Below are 16,539 nucleotides of genomic sequence, written 5' to 3'. Positions count from 1 at the left end.
GATTTCACTCACCCCCCCCCCCGCGCCGTCTGCTCGCTCTCGCCATTCCTGCGCCACTGCATCCACTCACTCTGCTGTCACGCTGACAGCAGGGCTTCCATATATCTGGCAGGAGCCAATCACAGCAATCATATGTCTTTACTTAACGACCGCCCCACGCCAATGGGCGTGGTCGCGCCAGCAGCCCCAGGACCGCCTAACGCCAATTAGGCTGGGATTTGCAGGAGATCGCGCGCAGGCTGCACGCACATCTCCTGCTTGAGGGGCGGAGCTCCACCCCGACTTCAGTCTCCGAGCGGCTTTTGCCGCTCGGGAGACTGTTAGACGGCGAAATCGCCATCTTTACACAGTGTACAGCGCTGCGATCAGTACTGGGGACAGCAGTGTAACACAGCTGTCCCCCTGGGGACTCAGAAGTGATCCGCTGTGATAGGCAGACGGGGGGAGGGAGGGTAATGTGATTATGAAAAAAAAAATGTATAAAAAAATGACACAGAAAATGTTTGTTTATAAACAAACAAACAAACCTGGGGGTGATCAGACCCCACCAACAGAGAGCTCTGTTGGTGGGGGGAATCACTTGTGTGCGGTGTTGTGCGGCCCTGCAGCTAGGCCTTAAAGCTGCAGTGGCCATTTTCATAATAAAAGGCCTGGTCCGTAGGGGGGTTAATCACTATGGTCCTCAAGTGGTTAAAGAAAACCTGTACTGAAAAAAAGTTCCCCTGGGGGGTACTCCCCTCAGTAGGGGGAAACCTCTGGACCCTATCGAGGCTTCCCCCGTCCTCCTGTGTCCCACGGCGGTCTCGCTGCAGCCCCCAGAACGCACAGGTGACAAATCCGACAGCCTGTGCAATATTTACCTTTTCGGGCTCCACCGGGGGCGCTGTTGCGACTCTTCTGACGGAGATAGGCGAAAATAGCCGATCTCCGTCGGGTCCGCTCTGCTGCGCAGGAGACTTGCGCCTGCGCAGTACAGCGGCCCGATGGAGATCGGCTATTTTCGCCTATCTCCGTGGGAAGAGCGGTTACTGCGCCTGCGCTGGAGCCAAAAGGTAAATATTTACATCGCCGCCGCTCCGGGAGGAGTTTTTTTCATTACAGATTTTCTTTAAATAGTAACTGTCAGGCATTTTTTATCTGGTAAACAAGTAATACTGATGCTAACCAGGCAATCCAAATGTTAAAAACCACTCTTACGTTTCTTGTTGATAAATTATCATTCCCCAGTTTACCTGACTCTTGCAGTTGCAGGGCATGCTGGGTTGTCTTTTTTTGCTTCTTTACTTTCCTCTCAGACTTAACTAATGCAGCCTGATTGGCTGAAGCCTCTTTCCCTCCTGTTTACCCCTCACACACCTCTGTTCCTCTCTGGCCAATATTTCTCATGCTGAGACAATGCACTTTCTATTTCAGAGCTGAGTGGGATTGTCTGAAGATTGGGAGGAGGGCGAGCAATGCATACACAATCAGGCAGAGCAGAGTAAGGGAGGAAATGATGTCAGCATTGGCTTCAAGATAGACACAGTTAAAATGGAGAATCCTAAGAAGGATTTTCTCTTTTTTTTTTACTATAGAAAAATCACTAAAATCAAAATGTGGACAGTGCAATACATATGTTATGTAAGAAGAGCAAGTATTTATCTACTTATATATGTGTTTTTTTTCCTGAGATAATATGGATAACCGCTCCTCTTTAAAGGAAAATGGACAGCTCTAGTCTTAAAGGGGTGCCAAAGTGGTTAAGGAGCGTGCATATAGTGTCTCAGAAGTATAGAGGTCTGGGACAGGTAAACGTTGAGACATTGGAGGAATCTCATTTAAATTACTGCATTATTTAAAACTTTAAACTTTTTAATAAGAGATACACATTGAATCCTTTAGGTCTTTTTTTTCCTGGCTGTAATACGTATGTGGCGGTAATACCTGAAATTGCAGAGGTGAGGTAGACACTGGGCTCCACCAGAGTTCTGTCTGTTTGCTCCAATCTTTCTCCTGCGGCTGCACAAAAAATAGAAAGCATGTCTGTATTGCTTTAAAAATAACATCAATAGCAGTTACTGTTCATATGGGTATAGATTTGTAAATGCATGCCTTAATATGATTTTATAATGAGTCTAAGCGATGCAGTTTGACCTTGAGATATAAAAGAAGGGGCTTACCATTAATCAGATGCAAAACTGTTCATGTCTGAGGGGGGACCCAGATAAGATGGGGGTACCAATTACCCACAATGCTTTGCTTTCACCTGCAGGCATGCATAGGCCACAGCGAGTGTGGGGACACCTCCTAACAGCTGAGGTAAGACCTCATGTGGTAGGTGGTAAGCATTATATGGAAGTACCAATCTAGTCATTACTAATACTATTCTTTGTTTAAGGCTGGTTTCACAGTGGGACGTTAAAGTCCCACATTACAGCAGCCAATAACGCAGCCTAACTCACAGCACTGTAAAATCAATTGTGCTGTTCACAGTGCCCACGTTGCGTTACATAGTAACGCAGCACGTTTAAACAAAGTGCTGTATGCTGTACGCTATACTGGGCTAAGCAGCGTTAGACTGCTTGCACATGCTCAGTAATGTTGGAGGAGGAGGTTTCCCCTCCTCCTCCGCAGCCAGCCACATGGCTAGTTAATATTCACTGCACTGCAGAGACTCGTGGTAGGACTGTAGTGTTGTCCGGATCATGAATGAATCGTTCATTTGATCCGGATCTTTTTTGTGAGTCGAATCATCCGGATCATCACAATGAAAGATTTGGTTCACAGTGGATGTCTGTCTGGAAGAAACCGGAACATACAGAATGTACAGTGCAGGGAAAGTCCTGTCCTGCTAGTCATTTCACCCAGTCTGCTTCCCTAGTAAAATGATTCAAATGATTCGGTTCAAAGATCCGGATCTTTTCAATGATCCGATTCAAATGATCCAAATCCTTAAAAAGATCCGGACTTCCTATCACTAAACTGGAGCGGCTGCTTTGAGAGCTGCATAACGCAGCTCAATCTGACATCCAACTTCAACACCACCATACGTTGCATTAGGGGCACGTTATGCGACCATAACTTCCCCTAAAACGCAACATCTTAGTGTGTAAGTAGCCTTATGCTTTTATAGGTTTTCAGCATTTAAAGAGAACCTGATACAACCTGCAAAAAAAAAAATGTATACATACCTGGGGCTTCCGGCATGCCTCTGCGGGCAGATCAGTTCCTCTGTGTCCTCCTCTGCGGCTTCCATTTTCCGCTATGGGTCCCAGTAAGCGAATCGAAGCGCAGTGCGCATGCGCAGCATACGCAGAACGCTCCCAGCTACGGGTGCGTGACGGAGGAGCGCGTGCACCTGGCACCGACTGACTCACTTATTGAGGCCCATAGCGGAGAATGGAAGCTGTGGAAAAGGACGCAGAGGAACTGATCAGCCCGCATGGGCCTAGAGGAAGCCCCAGGTATGTATACATTTTGTTCTGAGGTCCAATTGTGTGGCGCACAATGGAGCAGAGTAGAAGAACAATGACTTTGGCCTGCGCTTGGTCTGATGAATCGCTAGCTGACGCATCAAGGGGTCATCAGGGGCTGCTGTGCACATGCTGGATACTTGTCAGTCTGACCCAACCAGCCGCCTCAGCCGAGAACAATCAGCACAAAGCTAAAGGTCATGCCCATGGCCGGTTCTCTCATGAAGCAAGGTGAAACATTTGCATCAGGCGCAGGGATTACAGGGGCAGCATGTTTGTCCTGTGTTTACAATAACAGCTGGAGAGCAAGGTAAAGAGGTCATCATTGGGGAAAAGCAGCTTGTTGTACTGTGTGAGGAGTCTGACAGTGAGTGATGAGGGGGAAGCAGGAGAGCAGCAGTGTTTCATTTGACTTGCACAGCAGAAAGGAGGAGGTGGCACCGCTGTCCTGACTAAGGAGGAATGGAGTGGCTAAGAGTGACCAGTGTGCTATTGTGTTGAGGTGTGTGTGTGTGTGTGTGTGTGTGTGTGTGTGTTAAGCAGATGCTAAAGCAGTCACTCATCCAGGACTGACAGCCTGGCCCGCCGGTGCTCAATCCTTCAGTGGGTCACCACCTCCACTATACACTTGAGAAAGGGGGAAACACTTGAGAAAGGGGGAAACCCCGAAACATGTTGTGTTAGTCACCTGTGGAATAAACAACTGTTTATACGCCTTTGGAGTGCCTCCTTCTAATCGTGTTGGTGTGTGTGTGTGTTACACAGAACAAAAAGGATGGTTACACAGAACAATAGTGAGCTCAGGGGCCCAAATCATTTTCTTTGCCCAATAGATTTGATTCTCTTATACGGCATCTTAAAATACAAGTTTTTTTTTTTCTGTGACAAGTATAGGAATAGACAAATTCAAAACATTTCATACATTAGAAATATTACAGATAAACGTTTAATTTTTTGTTGTTGTTTTTTTTTTGTTGTTGTTGCAGTCATTACACCGTGCAAAGTTTGCCTGAAACAGGAAATGTCCAAGGACATAGTAAAGGCTGGGAACCAGGAATCGGGGCACAGTCATGATATACTTAAGTGACAATAGATGTAAAAAAGCTGCTGATGACTATATATAGACCGTTGCTTCATGAAAGAGATAATACGCTGCCAGTATCTTTCTCCCACAGCGTCTGCCTAAAATCTCCTGGCAAACACCTCAGGATTTTCGGCTGATTTAAGTATAGAAGTCTTCCGCTAGGAGACTGTTCCAAAAGTGTGAGGTATCTACAAATGGCTCCGAAGAGTTGGATATATCTATTGTATGACAGATAGTGACAGCAGGGGAGATTATCACCTCATGCTGCATCCGGATCCTCACACTACTATGCAGAAAACCAGCTAGCAATATGGTGTTGCTAGTATTGACAGTGCGACGATGCTACAAAATGGCAGCTCTAATATCTCTAGGGTTATTGGTCACCAATATTGTAAGGGGGGCTCTGACAGTGTTACATTGTTAGCTTCTAACATCTCTATGGTTACTGATCACCAATATTGTGCTGGGCGCTCTGACAGTGCTTCACTGGCAGCTCTAAAATCTCTATGGCGACTGGTCACCAATATTGTGCTGGGAGCTCTGACAGTGCTATACTGAAGTGCTAGCGCTTTTTAAAGTGCTATTCTAACCTATGGCAGTGTTCTTACTGCCGTGATTGGCGCCGCTCGCGGGTGTTTTGCGATTAGCGCCAATCGCAAAACGTGTTACCTGCAGCATCTCTGCTGCGATTCTGGAGCAATAGTGGCACAGTGCTTAGTAAAGCTTAGTGATTAGTAAAGTTAGTGATTGCTCTTAATCGGGGAAGTGTCCAGTGATTATTACTGTGCTAATCACAGAAAAAAAATCACTTGCTCAAGCGATTTTAGATGTGAACAGGGCCTTAGACACCACCCTGTACATGCATCAAAGAGTTGCTGACCTATTCCAAACCCGTATGCGCATGGAAACCACACGCCAGTTTGTTGGGTTCACATTTCCACTTGCTGAATGTTACTGTGTAAAACTGCTCTTACAGCTACAATAAAATAACTAAAAAATTTAAATAAATCAAACCTCCAGCTGTACATGTGACATTCATAGAGTTCTAATTATGCACTGATAGATTACTCTCCTCACACCTAATGTCCTCATTAAACTCTTTACACGCCAATAAATGTCCAAAGTCCTCATTATACCTTGCTTTTTATTAGTGTGGTGTGCGGGTCACACACAGGACAATAGCATATGTCAGGTGACTCACCCCTGGGCTGCTCACATAGGCTACGCCCTCCCCAGCACTCAATCTACCTCACAAAATACACATTATTATTATTATATAGTATTTACCGTATATAGCGCTGGCATCTTCCACAGCTCTTAAGCCCCATCTAGCAGATCTATTGGAACTTTATGCCCCTCCACGCACCCTCCGCTCTGCCAACAAGATGAAGCTGGTTATTCCCAGGGTACACTTAACATTTGGTGCTCGGGCCTTTTCCTACGCAGCCCCTACTCTATGGAACTCACTTCCACAATCAGTACGAGAGGCTCCTTCTCTGGACAGCTTTAAAAAAAAGGCTAAAAACTCACCTCTTTTCCCTAGCCTTTGAGACTGCATAATGCAGGGTCAACGCGCTTTGAGTCCCCAGGGAGAAAAGCGCTATATAAATATTATTGTTATTGTTATCTACACGATACGATTCTATTTACGATTCAATTACAATTCTATTTACGATTCGATTAAATCCGACTTGTCCGATCCTGATTCGATTCGATTGAATTCGATTTGCCATTGCAAAACAATAGCAAATCGGATTGAATCGAATCGAATCAGGATCGGACATGTTGGATTTAATCGAATCGTAAATAGAATCGTAATTGAATCGTAAATAGAATCGTATCGTGTAGATGGGGCTTTAACAGAGAATAGAGTCATTTGTTTATTTTTATTTTCTAGCAATTACATAGCGTTGGCAGCTTCCGTGATGTTTTAGGCCCAGTTAACACTGGGGATCGAAAAGACTAGCAAAATCGCTAGCATTTTGTGATGGGGATTTTGCGCATTTTACTGGACATTTTCATGATTTTTGATCGATTGCAATTCACTTTTTTAACATTGCAATCAGAGTGGTACGTTGTGGGCCAGTTGAATAGCCCCCCAAGGTCTCCCGATCTGACCCCCTTAGACTTTTATCTTTGGGGCAGGGCTGGGACAAGGTCCACCATCAACAGAGGCTGAGCTGCCCAAGTGCGCCCCCCCCCCAAAAAAAAAAACCCAAATCATTGCAACCGGTCATGTTTGGGCGTCGTTAATGTTCCGACCCGGCAAAAGCAATTGGTGGCCACACAAAACGAATGGCCGTTTAAACGGTTGTTATCGTCTGACAATGACATAAGTGTGCATGCATATCACATTGGAGGAGGGGTCGGTGCTATCAGAGAGGTTTAACGTCATCCATTTGTTGTTTATGTCTTCACTCTCTGTCCATCCTTTATCATAAACATATTGAACCCAAACAGCACAGGACCTGCTATCAACCATGCAACCTGCATGGTCATAGATGCTTCTACACTATCATCTCTAGATCCAGGGATTAGATTGTGAGCACTTCTGGTGAGCCCTTCTTGTCCAGGGGCCCTGGTGCGGTCGCAACCTCTGCAGCCCCTATTGTTATGCCACTGAGTGAAATGCGAAATTATGATGTCAGAAGCACAATGTAAAATTTTAAACTTAATTTTGCACATAATTGTAATTATAATATGTAATCTGCAATAACTTGTAATTTCATGAAAAAATTACTTACCCATGCCGATAGACTTTAATGCATTTATGCAAAAAAAAGGGGTTTTTTTTGCTTCCCACATGAAATTTTGTGTAGGTCTAGGTTCACATTGGAGCATTACATACCCTGTAAAAACAGGATTGCCGTGCAATGCAGTGGAAAGTTGCATTGCGTGGTATCCGAGCGATGTGACAGTGACACACACAATGAAGCATGCAGTATATAGAAAGTATGTTTCACTGCAACTGTTAACGCACCCATTATACAGTACCTCACAACATACCTCACCTATATATGTGGTAAAAGGTAATTTATTGGTCAGACACTAAAAATTACCCCGTTTCACAGATTGCAGTCTGCTTTCTCAGATCATTAAAAACAAGTGTCTTGTGGGTAGCAGCTTGTAAATCAGGATCAGCTTACTTGGATATAAGCCTTCTTTTTATGATTTATTGATTAGTACTGTACAAGATTTTTGCAAAAAATTACACAAAATCATAATCACGAATGGAAATGAAATTTGTGAAAACTACAAGAACATTTCAGGAATATGAAATAAGCCATTACATTCAACACTTGTGCTGTTTGTTCCATACTTATTTCCTGTTATGATAAAGCACCCACCTGTCTCTCTCTTCATTGCACACTGACTGACTCTAACTTACTTGATTATTATGGCTGCAGGTGCAGACGGTGCAGTCCACTCCCCACTACTACGCAGCCAGCCCGAGAAGACGCCTGCGAGGGACTCAGGGACGTTACTGAGTCTGACGTCACCGTCACGTGACCGTCGTGACGTGATGATTGAGGAAGGGGGGCGGACACAGCAAGTTGAGCACACCGTGACCACATCAAGTGAAGGGGCGGGCCGCTGGCGGGACTCATGCGAGGGCCAGTGAGTGAGCTGCACGCTGCCCTGGCTTAGTGGCTTGATATAGTAACAACATGCTCTTGAGAGCAGGGGGTGGTGCAGGCAGTGTTTGTAGCCATGGCAACTGTACACTCTCTCAGAGAGAGAGAGAGAGAGAGAGTGTACACTACAGAGACAAATTTTCGCCGCGGCGCTGCCACCTGCGGCCGGTAAATTGCAGGGCGGGCAGCAGCACTTAAGGACAGATCCGAAGTGCGCAGTGCGCTAATGGTTTATTGATTGACAGGCGCCCAGAGGCCGTAGCCTCGCCAGCCTATGTGTCGGCCCGGCTCTGCTTTGGGGTCATCTGAAGGCAATTGTCTATGCTGTGAAGATACGAGATGTGCAGCACATGAAACTACGGATACTGGAAGCCTGTGCTAGCATTTCTCCTGCGGTGTTGCTATCAGTGTGTGAAGAGTGGGACAAGAGGGTTGCATTGACAATCCAACACAATGGGCAGCACACTGAACACATTTTATAAGTGGTCAGAAACTTGTAAATAACTAATGAAAGAATAAAGTTACATTAAAACCAAGCACACCATTGTTTTTCTTGTGAAATTTCCAATAAGTCTGATGTGTCACATGACCCACTTCCTATTGAAAAAACAAAAGTTGGATTCAAAATGGCCGACTTCAAAATGACCACCATGGTCACCACCCATCTTGAAAAGTTTCCCCCCTCACATATACTAATGTACCACAAACAGGAAGTTATTATCACTAACCATTCCCATTTTATTAAGGTGTATCCATATAAATGGCCCACCCTGTATGTATCGTGTAGTGTATATATCATAGTCTAGGCCAGGCATGGGCAAACTTGGCCCTCCAGCTGTTAAGAAACTACAAGTCCCACAATGCATTGCAGAAGTTTTAGAGCCACAGTCATGACTCAAAGGCAAATGCATTGTGGGACTTGTAGTTCCTTAACAGCTGGAGGGCCAAGTTTGCCCATGCCTGGTCTAGGCCAATTTAGTGGAAAGCCAATTAACTTATCTGTATGTTTTTGAGATGTAGGAGGAAACCGGAGTGCCCGGAGGAACCCCACCCAGACACAGGAGACCATACAAACTCGTTGCAGATAGTGCCCTGGCTGGGATTTGAACTGGGGACCCAGCGCTGCAAGGCGAGAGCGCTAACAATGACCTCTTGTGGTTTTGGGACACCCCAAGCTGCTTGGTTACTGTGTTGTACAAGAGGGAAGCACTCCGCACACTGGAGCTTTACAGAAAGCACTATGCTGAATCCACCTGAAAAACTAGAAGCTGAACGTCGTAACAAAAAAAACCCGAAGCATTTTTAATTTCACCTCGGTGAAAAGCCGGTCCCGCGCCACAGAATGAACGAGCTGTCACGGCGATGAATGCACAAAGGTGTGACAGTCCTCATAATAACTGCTGCGCATAGATTATTTGTCATCTACAGACCAGGCAGTTCAAGTTCTAAGTTAGCATTTTTCTGGGGTAATGGCTTCAAGCTGTCCGGCACAGCTGTATGGCCCAGACACACATACTATCACAGTAATGCTTTGATAGCAGGGGGCCCTCGAGTGTCAGGATATAGAAAAGGCAGCAGTTGTTGGCTGTGAAAACAGTCTGATGCAAACCAGATGGAGGACCGACTCGATGGGCAACACAAAGGAAAACAATTGGCTCATTCACCAAAGTCAGACCTCTACCCCAAGAGAATAAGCAGAAGACAATAAGACAGCCAGGGCTGAGGCAAACAAGCACCGGCCATGTGGTACAGCCGCAGAATAAATGGATTTCTCTCCGCACTCACAAATGATCTCGCCTTGATTGCTGCTCATTAGTTTTATTTCGGGTCCTGCAGGAGATGCGTGAGCGCCGTGTAACCGTACTTATAAAACAGATACAGTGGGTTGCTAAAGTATTCGGCCCCCTTGAGTTTTCCACATTTTGTCACAATACTGCCACAAACATGCATCAATTTTATTGGAATTCCACGTGAAAGACCAACACAAAGTGGTGTACACGTGAGAAGTGGAACGAAAATTGTACATGATTCCCAACATTTTTTTTTACAAATAAATAACTGCAAAGTGGGGTGTGCGTAATTATTCGGCCCCCTGAGTCAATACTTTGTAGAACCACCTTTTGCTGCAATTACAGCTGCCAGTCTTTTAGGGTATGTCTATACCAGCTTTGCACATCTAGAGACTGAAATCATTGCCCATTCTTCTTTGCACAACAGCTCCAGCTCAGTCTGATTAGATGGACAGCGTTTGTGAACAGCAGTTTTCAGATCTTGCTGCAGATTCTCGATTGGATTTAGATCTGGACTTTGACGGGGCCATTCTAACACATGGATATGTTTTGTTGTAAACCATTTTATTGTTGCCCTGGCTTTATGTTTAGGGTCATTGTCCTGCTGGAAGGTGAACCTTCGCCCCAGTCTCAAGTATTTTGCAGACTCCAAGAGGTTTTCTTCCAAGATTGCCCTGTATTTGCCTCCATCCATCTTCCCATCAACTCTGAACAGCTTACGTGTACCTGCTGAAGAGAAGCACCCCCAGAGCATGAGGCTGCCACCACCATATTTGACAGTGGGGATGGTGTGTTCTGAGTGATTAGCAGTGTTAGTTTTCCGCCACACATAGCGTTTTGCATTTTGGCCAAAAACTTCCATTTTGGTCTCATCTGACCAGAGCACCTTCTTCCACATGGTTGCTGTGTCCCCCACATGGCTAGTGGCAAACTGCAAACAGGACTTCTTATGCTTTTCTGTTAACAACGGCTTTCGTTTTACCTCTCTTCCATAAAGGCCAACTTTGTGCAGTGCGCAACTAATAGTTGTCCTATGGACAGATTCCCCCACCTGAGCTGTAGATCTCTGCAGCTCATCCAGAGTCACCATGGGCCTCTTGACTGCATTTCTGATCAGAGCTCTCCTTGTTCGGCCTGTGAGTTTAGGTGGACGGCCTTGTCTTGGTAGGTTTACAGTTGTGCCATACGCCTTCCATTTCTGAATGATCGCTGGGATGTTCGTGGTTTTGGAAATCTTTTTGTAGCCTAAGCTTGCTTTAAATTTCTCAATAACTTTATCCCTGACCTGTCTTGTGTGTTCTTTGGACTTCATGGTGTTGTTGCTCCCAATATTCTCTTAGACAACCTCTGAGGCCGTCACAGAGCAGCTGTATTTGTACTGACATTACATTACACACAGGTGCACTCTATTAGTCAGTAGCACTTATCAGGCAATGTCTATGGGCAACTGACTATACTCAGAACAAAGGGGGCTGAATAATTATGCACACACCACTTTGCAGTTATTTATATGTAAAAAATGTTTGGAATCATGTATGATTTTCGTTCCACTTCTCACGTGTACACCACTTTGTGTTGGTCTTTCATGTGGAATTCCAATAACATTCATTCATGTTTGTGGCAGTAATGTGACAAAATGTGGAATACTTCAAGGGGGCCGAATACTTTTGCAAGCCACTGTAATCAGGAAAAATCTTGACAGAGTTAAGTACATCTAGCAATGACGCACAGATTCTTAATCGAATCTGAGAGAGATCTGTCGGCCGCCCATACACCGTAGGCCGATTCCCGATCTATTTCAGCATGAAATCTCTCGCCGCTGCCCCTAGTGTATAAATGTGCCCCGTGTGTACATTTATGCATTACCTGCCCTGTGTTGCCCACCATGTGGTGCCCATCCGTCATCGGAACCCCCCCCCCCACTCTTCCGTTAGTGGTATACACGCCGCATGTGACATCACACACACACCGTGTGCTAAGCGCCGGCAGCGTGTATACCGCTAATGGAAGAGCGGGGGGGTTCCGATGACAGAAGGGAGCTGTGCATTGGGCGACACAGGGCAGGTAATGTATAAATGCACACATGGTGGTATATTTATACACTGGTAGAACAGCGCCAGGGGTTGCGTCCCATTCGTTGCTTGTCCCGCTATTGCTCGTCGTTATCACCACACACCCGATCAACCAAGATGGCCCGACTTCCTGCAGGCCAAAATTGGTCACATCCTGTGACCAATGTCAGTCTGAAATCGGTCGCTTTGTCGATCGGGGATGCTCTTGACGCCACCGATTTTCATCTGATTTTATAATAATTAACAAATCGGATGGATGACTGGCCGCTAACTCAAGATAGTTCTGGGCACCTTTATGTAGAAGGACAATAAATACCATGGCAATCTAGTGCTCTGTGCTCACTGGACCCTCACAGCCCCTCATACTGCAAGGCTGGTCCACAGACTTCATACCATAATGTTCTGCACTTAAACTAGGCTTCCATACCCTGCAGGGGATAGTAGAAGAGGTCAAGTGATAATGACGTCCATATGGCAAATAGAGCAATTATACAAGCAGATTCCTGCCTGCTTCATATCCAGGCATAAAGTAGGAGGCTTGAGAAACAGCCACACTTTATCCAAGTGATAATAGTCACCACACCACCGGAATGTCATCTGATTAGGCCAGTGTTGGGAGGCTGAAGGCGGTGAAATCACAGCCTGCCAGCTACTCCTGTGCATTTTGTTGGGCATACTTTCAATGTGGCTGTATATTAAATTGGCCGCCCAGTGTAGCCAAGAGGTAGAAGATCGGTCATTTTATATTACCAATTATTGTACTACTGGCATGGATCCCAAGGGGAGTGGCATACAGAAGCTGCAATATTTATTCCCTTTAAGATGGCCATACACTGGCCCGATTCGCCACCGTTTCGACAGCAGATTCGATCACTGGGATCGAATCTGCTGCCAATCGTTCGCGCTACACGACGAATTTCGATCCTTTTCGTCCGATCCCGTCGATCGCTCCGTGCGGGAAATTAGCGTCGATCGCCCGCGAGTAGGGAGCGCATCTCTAGCGCCGTTCGAGTACCCGACGACCGACGCAATAGAGCCGCATACATTACCTGCTCCGCCGGCACGACTACCCCCGGTCACCGCTGCTCCGTGTCCTCTACTGTTAAAACTTCCTGCCGGGCAGGAAGAAGTAAAGCATGCCGGGGCTGGAGACCAGAGCGGAGACGGAGCAGCGGTGACCTGGGGACTGGAGTCGCGCTGGCGGAGCAGGTAATGCATGCGGGCGGGGGGAGCGGCGGCAGCACCACCACAACAGATTGTGAACGGTGTAAGGCTGAAATTGGTTCACAATCTGTTTGCAGTAAAGGTAGTCATACGATCCCTCTCTGATCAGATTCGATCAGATAGGGATCTGTCAGTTGGTCGAATCTGATGGCAAATCGACCAGTGTATGGCCACCTTTAGCCACTTAAGGACTGCAGTCATAAAACCCCTTAAGGAGCAGACACTTTTTTTTCCATTCAGACCACTGCAGCTTTAATGGTTTATGGCTCGGTCATACAACCTACCACCTAAATTAATTTTTCTTACTTTTCTTGTCACTAATACAGCTTTCTTTTGGTGCTATTTGATTGCTGCTGTGATTTTCACTTTTTATTATATTAATCAAAAAAGACATGAATTTTGTCAGAAAAATGATTTTTTTTAACTTTCTGTGCTGACAATTTTCAAATAAAGTAAAATTTCTATATCAATTTTTGTCCACATTTATTGTGCTACATGTCTTTGATAAAAAAAAAATAATAATAATCCAATAAGTGTATATTTATTGGTTTGGGTAAAAGTTATAGTTACAAACTATGGTGCAAAAAGTGAATTTTCCCATTTTGAAGCATCTCTGACTTTTCTGAGCACCTGTCACGTTTTATGAGGTGCTAGAATTCCAGGATAGTATAAATACCCCCCAAATGACCCCATTTTGGAAAGAAGACATCCCAAAGTATTCACTAAGAGGCATGGTGAGTTCATTTTAAGATTTTATTTTTTTTGTCACAAACGACACTTTGTGACAAAAAAAAAAAAAAAACTAAAAAAAAGTTTCCATTTCTGCTAACTTGTGACAAAAAAAAATGAAATTTGCCACGGACTCACCAAGCCCCTCTCTGAATACTTTGGGGTGTCTACTTTCCAAAATGGGGTCATTTGTGGGGTGTGTTTACTGTCCTGGCATTTTAGGGGGTGCTAAATTGCAAGCACCCCTGCAAAGCCTAAAGACTTTGGGCCCCTTAGCGCACCTAGGCTGAATAAAAGTGTCACATGTGGCAACGCCGTACTCAGGAGAAATAGTATAATGTGTTTTGGGTTGTATTTGTACACATACCCATGCTGGGTGGGAGAAATATCTCTGTAAACAAGATTTTTTTTTTTTACACACAATTGTCCATTTACAGAGATATTTCTCCCACCCAGCATGGGTATGTGCAAAAATACACCCCGATACACATTATACTACTTCTCCTGAGTATGGCGATACCACATGTGTGACACTTTTTTGCAGCCTAGGTGCGCTAAGGGGCCCAAAGTCCAATGAGTACCTTTAGGATTTTACAGTTCATTTTGAGGCATTTGATTTCTAGACTACTCCTCACGGTTTAGGGCCCCTAAAATGCCAGGGCAGTATAGGAACCCCACAAGTGACCTTATTTTAGAAAGAAGACACCCAAAGGTATTCCGTTAGGAGTATGGTGAGTTCATAGAAGATTTTATTTTTCTAAATAGCCGGCGGGTTGACGTCGCGGGTGGACGGAGCCTAATGCCGGCGGAGGCGTGCGATCCCTGGCTATTTAGTCCCCCAGGTGCCGCCGCCGATTGGCGTTACGCGATGCTGGGGGTGCCACTTTGCCGCCGCCAATTGATGGTGGGTGGTCGGCAAGTGGTTAAACAATACCAGTTACCTGGCAGTCCTGCTGACCTTTCTGGTCAGTAGTGTCTGAATCACACACTTGAAACAAGCATGCAGCTTAACATCTGATCTGCTGTATGCTTAATCAGGGCCTATGGCTAAAGATGCCCATACATCTAGCGTTTTTGCAATACAATCAACCATTCGATTCGATCATTTTATCGAAATGAGAAGGAATCGAGAGAGAATCGAGTGAGTTCCAGAATTCCTAATCGAAGAAAAGTGGCTGATTTCATGTCGAATCAACCAGCTTAGTCGATCGAGCAGGATACAAGATATCGGTCGATCACACAGGAATTGGCTACTGTTCACATATCATTCGATCGATTTTTGCATTCAGAGCATGAAGACACAACATTGGTCAGATAGATTAGTGAAGGTGAATCCCATAAAAATCGCTTGTAGTGTGTGGGTCACTAGTTAATCGACTTTTGATCAACTATACTGAAGTTGATTCCCCAATTATTATTATTTAGTATTTATATAGTGCTGACATCCTACGCAGCGCTGTACAGAGAATATAGTCTTGTCACTAACTGTCCCTCAGAGGAGCTCACAATCTAATCTCTACTACCGGTATAGTCATATTTCTATATTGTGTAGTGTATGTATTGTAGTCTAGGGCCAATTTAGGGGGAAGCCAATTAACTTATCTGTATGTTTTGGGATATGGGAGGAAACCGGAGTGCCCGGAGTAAACCCACGCAGACACGGGGAGAACATACAAACTCCTTGCAGATGTTTACCTGGCTAGGATTCGAACCAGGGACCCAGCGCTGCAAGGTGAGAGCGCTAACCACTACACCACCGAGCTGCCCCAAAGTTGATCGCTTTGTTGATTGATTCAGAATCGCTAGAAATATGGCTACCTTTAATGCAAAAATTGATTCAGAGTCGATCGAATGACATTTGAACAGTAGCCGATTCCTGTGCGATCGACCGATATCTTGCATCCTGCTCAATCGACTATGTACGAGGCAGAGGATCAGCAGGACATCCAGGCAATATGCATTGTTTAAAAGGAGATAAATATGGCACCCACCATATATTTCTCACCTCAGGTTCACTTTAATTTCTAGAACTAAATCCCACCACCTTAACCTCTGTCCCCCCGACACTAAAGGTTCCACCCATTGCAATCTCCTTCCTGAATGCCTAAAGACTCATACAAACGTGCAACTTTTCCAACATGACGACCGCATGACCAAGCAAATGCATGACTTGTATTTTTCGTGCACCAACCAAATGAATGACCAACTGCACATGCAAGCGAACGACTAACTGCACGATAAGACCGCATTCAAAACAAGTACAAGCCGCTCAAACGACTTGTACACACAAGGCCAACTGAACTATATCAGCCCAACAGTCGTGTGAGTTGATCTGCCAGTTGGATAAAGCAAACCAACTGTTATCAGTCGCTCATCAAGGCGTTTGTCACGCGTTCACATGCCCAACTATCCTTCAACAGACCATGTTTGGATGATAGTTGGGCAGAGAAGTTGCGCATGTGTATGGGCCTCAACCCTAACCTCCTCTATAAACTCCATCCTCCCCCTACTCTTTCCGCTGACACTATCTGCTCTAACACCAATACCAACTTA

At 45.3% G+C, this 16,539-nt stretch overlaps 1 protein-coding gene across 1 annotated transcript in view; it reads right to left on the bottom strand.

Annotated features, from left to right (window-relative positions):
* KIAA0586 (KIAA0586 ortholog) overlaps positions 1 to 16,539 on the bottom strand; it is a 204,864-nt gene that overhangs the window by 50,413 nt on the left and 137,912 nt on the right. Inside the window, exon 31 of the mRNA XM_068254201.1 lies at positions 1,924 to 1,998. Within this exon, the coding sequence (XP_068110302.1) occupies positions 1,924 to 1,998 (75 nt within the window). The remainder of the gene's footprint in view (positions 1 to 1,923; positions 1,999 to 16,539) is intronic.

Source organism: Hyperolius riggenbachi, chromosome 9, assembly GCF_040937935.1.
Source record: "Hyperolius riggenbachi isolate aHypRig1 chromosome 9, aHypRig1.pri, whole genome shotgun sequence".
Taxonomy (NCBI): domain Eukaryota; kingdom Metazoa; phylum Chordata; class Amphibia; order Anura; family Hyperoliidae; genus Hyperolius; species Hyperolius riggenbachi.
Note: the sequence above shows the minus strand (reverse complement) of the source record. Positions and strands in the feature narration are given on the sequence as shown.